Genomic DNA, 6,245 nt, shown 5'->3' on the forward strand with positions numbered 1-6,245 from the left:
AAAACTAAGAATAGTTCTGCACTCAATAATAAAAAAATTAAAGAAACCAGCAGAAGAGCGCAACTAGTCTCTGAACCAATTTTATTTTACGATAGCAATATTGGTTGTGGTTTTACCAATGTCCAAAACATTAGGTCTTGCCCTTGTGCACTGCTTAGTACAGGTTGATGAAATTCTCAAGGACGATCCACGTACTACTGGTGCACAAACGAGAACACAACGGACCGTCAAACGTTGGATACAAGTCCTAGCACACCAGATGATTGTTATAGTTCCTCTGCAAGATGAAAACGACCTGTTATCAAATTCTAGTTACCGTATGCACACATCAAACAATATTTTTGACTTTAACCACATCAAACAATATTTTCGACTTAACCACATGATGAGGTATTTATATTCTGAAGACAAAACTATGTTGAAAGATCAATTCAAGTGGGAAAATAACACCTCAACTAAAGACAACATCACATTGTTTCTCTTGCAAATACGAAACCGCAACGTCCGTAACGCCGACACAAAAGCGCAGTGCAGCCGAACCAGGCCCGACACTCGGTCAGAGGTAGTTGGCCCCATCAACTAGCTCTTGTGTCGTACCAAGAATTTCCAAATCTTTTGTTTCATTTTCTGCTCTCCTTGGAGAATATCTTGATCCCCATGTTTAATTTGTTGTCTCAGCCAAAATGCACTGTGATCAAGTTATCAGCTAAGGATAGATGTGCACTTATTATTACAAAAAACACTCAAGTGCTAAACTAAAATCATCTTCACTGACAGTCCTCAAATAGTGTCCGGTATCGCTGGACAAGCACCTCCAAGCCCCAAGTGGCAAACCAACATCCTGAAAGAACTAAGTAAACAAAAACTAAAACTGGCCCTTGTTTTTCTACTGTCCAAAACATCCCAATATCACCCTTTAGAGATTCTCAGTAGAGTCGAAGAAATCTTCAAGGACGATTTCTCGTGTAATTGGCGCACAAACGAGAATAGGACAGGCGGCCAGATCGTCGTATACAAGTCCCAGCACACCGGGCGATTGATATAGTTCCTCAGCAAGACGGAAAATGACATGCAGTCAAATTCTAATTACCAGTTGTAGCACATCAAATAATATACAGTAGTATTATACCCTCTCAAGACAAAACTATGTTGAAAGATATTTTGTTTCGTTTTCTCATCTTCGTTGGAGTATCTAGGTACCTCAATTTAACTTGTTGTTTCAGCCAAAAGATATTTTAACCAACCTTAAAACTAAGAATAGTTCTGCACTCATTAATAAAAAATTTAAAGAAACCAGCAGAAGAGCAATGTTGGTTGTGGTTTTACCAATGTCCGTGAACCAATTTTATTTTACGATAGCAATGTTGGTTGTGGTTTTACCAATGTCCGAAACCTTCGGTCTTGCCCTTGTGCACTGCTTAGTACTACAGGTTGATGAAATCTTCAAGGACGATCCACACATTACTCGTGCACAAACGAGAATACGACGGACCGTCAAACGTTTGATACAAGTCCTAGCACACCAGATGATTGATATGGTTCCTCAGCAAGACGAAAACGACCTGTTGTCAAATTCTACTTACCGTGTCACACATCAAACAGTATTTTTGACTTAAAGCACCTCAAACTATATATTTTTGAGTTAGTCACATGAGACATTTATATTTTCAAGACCAAACTATGTTGAAAGATCAATTCAAGTGGGAAAATAACACCTTCAACTAAATACAGCAGCACATTGTCTCTCTTGCAAATGCCAGAAGAAAATACAACTTATGGTCGAAGCAGGAGTATTATTTTTTGAAGTAGAGAAACAAGGTATTTGTGTTGATTAAGCTGAACGCAAAAGGACGATTGAAAGCCAAGGAATGCCACGTGGCGACCTAGCTGGTTCCCAGTTGTTCCTCATTCCATGTGAGCCCGAGCCCAACACCTACACAGTACATAAACATCGCCCTCAATCCCCATTTGCGGCATTCAGTCCCCAATTTCCAATTCGAACCAGCGTACAAGAGAGCGATAAAAGCCAAGGGAAACAAGACGGAGACGGCTCCAAATCGCCGGCGATCCCTCCCAAGCTCCTCCCTCCTCGCGCCCTTCGTCCTCTACCTCCGTTGCTTATATACAGAGCGGACGGGCTCGTGGTGGTGCCGCGTCAGTGCAGAGCCGGAGCAGAGAAGTAGTGGCGTGGTTGCGTTGCTGTTTGAGAATCCGGCGATGGAGTGGCTGGACGAGTACGAGAAGCTGGTGATCAGGATGGACACCCCCAAGGTGGTCATCGACAATGCCGTCTGCCCCACGGCCACGCTGGTCCAGGTGTGTGATCGTCGATGTCCTATGACTCTGTTTCCGGCGGCTTCTTGTTTCATGGAGAGCGAGGTGCTTATTCTTCTTCGGTGATTGCTGTAGGTTGACAGCGCGAGGAAGAGGGGCGTCTTGCTCGAGGCGGTGCAGGTGCTCGCCGACCTCGACCTGTCCGTCAAGAAGGCCTACATCTCGTCCGACGGCAGGTGGTTCATGGACGTCTTCCATGTCACCGACCGCCTCGGCCGAAAACTCACCGACGACAGTGTCATCTCCTACATCCAGCAGGTAGGAGATACGAGCTTGCTCGGTTTCTTGCCTTAACCTCGCCGGAGTCATAAAGGGGCAGCATTTCTTACCCAATTTCTTGATTTGGCTGCAGTCTCTGGGAACCTGGACCGAGCCGTCGCAACCGGCGGCGCTCGAGGGCCTGACGGTGTTGGAGCTCACGGGCGCCGACCGCACGGGGCTCATCTCCGAGGTGTTCGCCGTCCTTGCAGACATGGGCTGCAGCGTCGTGGACGCCAGGGCCTGGTCACACCGCGGCCGCCTGGCCTGCCTCGTGTACCTGCGCAACGAGGACGCCGACGCCGTCCGGGTGGCGTGTATCAAGACCCGCCTCGCCCCACTCCTGCGCGGAGACTCCGACGCCAGCGGCTGCGTGGTCGCCGTGCCGGCCTGCTCCGTCCCACACGCCGACCGGCGCCTCCACCAGCTCATGTACGCGGACCGAGACCAAGACCGCGCGTTACCCACCCCGTCCGTGTCCGTCGAGAGCTGGGCGGAGCGCGGGTACTCGGTGGTCACCGTGCAGTGCCCGGACCGCCCCAAGCTGCTCTACGACGTCGTCTGCACGCTCACCGACATGGACTACCTCGTCTTCCACGGCACCATCGACACCAACTGCGGCCAGGCGCGCCAGGAGTTCTACATTCGCCACGCCGATGGGAGTCCCATCTGCTCCGAGGCCGAGATGCAGAGAGTGAGCCAATGCCTCCAGGACGCCATAGAACGGAGATCGTTCGAGGGTGTGAGGATGGAGCTGCGCACGCCAGACCGGCCGGGCTTGCTCTCCGACGTCACAAGGACATTCCGGGAGAATGGACTGCTCGTCGTGCAGGCAGAGGTGTCGACGAAGGCCGACATGGCCAGCAATGTGTTCTACGTGACCGGCACCACAGCCGGCCAGGAGGTCCACCAAAGCGCCATTGAAGCTGTGAAGGAGAGGGTTGGCATTGACTCCCTTGTTATCGAGGAGCACCGGCCTCAGCTCTACCAGAAGATCCTGCCAGATGACCGCAATGGCGGCGGCATTGGTCTAATCCACCTTGGCAACTTCGTGAAGAGGAATCTGTACCACCTGGGGCTGATCAAATCTTGGTGATACACTCATAAGGCAGACTCCACACTAGTACTTGCTTCTTCGCCCAATTCTACAATCTTTTCTGTACATTGAAGACTCTGAGAGACAAGAAGATGGGACAAAGATTCAGCCTGATGGAAAGGTCAGACATGTCCCTTTCAGATCAAGAAATGGAGTTTGCAGAAGATCCAGGAAAGCTTGGCTGGACAATAGGGGCAGGATCACGATCTAGAAGGAACAAGATGATGGAACCTAGCAGTAGATAACTGAATCCATGTACATAGGCCATTCGATTAGATGTTTATAGTAGTACTAGTAGTGTTAGTGTCGTATGTGCATTCATGATCGATTTATTCTCTGTACCTTCCTGTTCCTGTTGCTGCCTCCATCTTTGGCTAAAAATTCTTTGGGGAAGTTTGCTTTGTTTCTTCTTGTCTGCTCTGTATGTCTGTCTCCGTGCAATTAGGGCGTGTTTGGTAGACTGGGGGAGCTCAGATTTCCCTCCCCATCCCACCTTTTGCTGAGAGAAGTTGTTTGTTAGGTCGGCTCGGGTCAACTCCCCACTGCCCAGCTCATACGAAAAACGGACGAGAGCCCTGCCCGAGAGCGAAGCTCAAATCGAGCTTCGCTACTCATCCGGGATGAACTCGTCCCGCAAAACGCTGTTCGCCCGTCCCGCGAGGCCCCCAGACCCCCACCCGACGGCCTCATTTCCCCCCTCCACCTTCTCTCGTGTCTCCTCCTCAACGCCAGGCACAGCCTCCTCTACTGGCCGGCGCAAGCACGCCCTCCCGCGCCGCCAGCCACGCCCTCCCGCGCCGCCTCCAGGGACTCGCGCCGCCGCCGAGGCTCGCGCCGCCTCCGGTGACTCGCGCCGCCGCCGGGGGCCTCGCGCCGCCGCCGCCGGGGGCCTCGCGCCGCCGCCGGGGCCTCGTCGCCAACCACGCCCTGGAGCGCCGCCGCCCGTCCCCGGACGCCGCCCGAGCTCGTACGCCTCCCGCCACCGGCCCCGGAACACAACGCGCGTGCTGCAGCCTCTTCCGCCCGCACGTCATCGTCGGGTGCACTGAAGCGCCACGACGGCCACGGCGCGGCGCGGCGGCGGGAGTGCGCCCTTGCGCCGGCCAGCGCCGGACGACGGGCTTCTCCGAGCGGCCAGGGACGACGGCGACGACGCGCAGGAGCACGGCCAGGGACGGCGACGACGTGCTACTGGCGGACGTGAGCGGCGCCGACGAACAGGGACCCGATTGCTTTTTGTTTTTCTATGGAAGGACCCGATTGCTTTTTCCTTTTCTGTCCCAGGACCTCTTTGTAAAAAAAACGTGGGAGAAAATCTCAGTCTAGATTGTTTCACCAAACAACATCTCAGTCCAACTTGTTTCACCACAACCGGGCTAACAAACAAGGGACAAAATCTGAGCTGAGCTTGTATAAGGGCAACATGTATGAGTGGAGATAGTGATTCTCTGTTGCCCCGGTCTACCAAACACACCCTTAGTAGCTGCTTTACAGCTTTGCTGATGATGTGCTGCATCTGAAATTCGAGTTGCTCTGGAGCTGATAGATAAGGTGTGCGAAGTCGGTTCTTGACCGGCTGCGTGTTGTGGTATGCTCGCTCGTACTGTCTAGGGCGGGTCACAACTTGCTCCTCTTCTTCACGACGTGAATCCCTTTGTCTCTTCCTTTGCTCCGCTCTGCTGTCGAATCTGCTTCGGCTGCCCTCTCCCGTGCTCCTAAGCGGGACTGCCAAAGCTGTTGCTGGCACGGTATCGTCTGGAACCGAAGTTCTTGGGCTTGATACGCTTGAACTAGGAAGGCGAAGAAACCCTCTAGAATCGACGATGAAGTGAACACCATCGAAAATAGTATCCATGCTACCGCGTGACTCCATGGAGATCGGATGCGAAGCCTCAGATCGCGGTACGAACTCAAAGGATCCGCAGCGGGCTGAGTTTCTTGGACTTGGTGGAGTTGACGACTCTAACACGAATGCTGCTGATGTAACTGGAGCTGCCGATGACCTGCCTTGTGCCGACAAGTTTCCCACAGACGGCACCTATCCTTTCAAAAGGAATCAATGGCGAACGTACGCTATCCAACAGAAGTCCCATTTTAGTTCTATTCTTTTTTCTTAATGTTAATAAAAAATAAGAAAATTCTTGTTTTTTCTTTCTAAAAACCAATATCGGCCGAGAGACAATCAGATAGATTTTCTCTTTAGCGAAGAAGGCGATTTTCACAGGTTCGGGGCCCTCGATGAGGTAAAACCCTTACGTCCTGCTTGTCTGATCTTGATTATGAAAATATCGAGTTACAATGGAGTGCCAAAGGTTTCGGCTATGATCTCGTCGAGAGTCTAAGTTCTGCCTGGGACCTAGCTCTAGACTTATGGTGGCTATGGTTGCTAAGATTGCGTGTGTCCTCGACAGCCCCTCTTCTGGCCCTTATATTGGGAGCCAGGTTTCGAGAGATCTGTCCGGGTACGACTAGGTTACAGAGAGTCCTAGTTCTAAACTTTTCTTTTATTCTTCGTCTTCTTGCCTTGCTTCTCAAGAACCCTCCTTGCAAACCGACG

At 51.6% G+C, this 6,245-nt stretch overlaps 1 protein-coding gene across 1 annotated transcript; it reads left to right on the forward strand.

Moving 5' to 3' along the window:
- The first annotated feature begins 1,988 nt into the window (after window positions 1–1,988).
- LOC127314335 (ACT domain-containing protein ACR8-like) lies at window positions 1,989–4,093 on the forward strand. Its single transcript, XM_051344791.1, has 3 exons — window positions 1,989–2,316; window positions 2,410–2,592; window positions 2,687–4,093. The coding sequence occupies exons 1-3, from the start codon at window positions 2,218–2,220 to the stop codon at window positions 3,686–3,688; spliced, it is 1,284 nt and encodes a 427-aa protein (XP_051200751.1). The 5' UTR covers window positions 1,989–2,217; the 3' UTR covers window positions 3,689–4,093.
- Window positions 4,094–6,245: the final 2,152 nt, after the last annotated feature.

This window comes from Lolium perenne, chromosome 7 (genome assembly GCF_019359855.2).
Source record: "Lolium perenne isolate Kyuss_39 chromosome 7, Kyuss_2.0, whole genome shotgun sequence".
Classification (NCBI taxonomy): domain Eukaryota; kingdom Viridiplantae; phylum Streptophyta; class Magnoliopsida; order Poales; family Poaceae; genus Lolium; species Lolium perenne.

Coding starts and splice junctions, on each gene's coding strand:
- LOC127314335 (XM_051344791.1), top strand. CDS start 2,218: ATGGAGTGGCTGGACGAGTACGAGAAGCTGGTGATCAGGATGGACACC. Junction 2,317..2,409: donor CCACGGCCACGCTGGTCCAG/GTGTGTGATCGT, acceptor TGATTGCTGTAG/GTTGACAGCGCGAGGAAGAG. Junction 2,593..2,686: donor TCATCTCCTACATCCAGCAG/GTAGGAGATACG, acceptor ATTTGGCTGCAG/TCTCTGGGAACCTGGACCGA.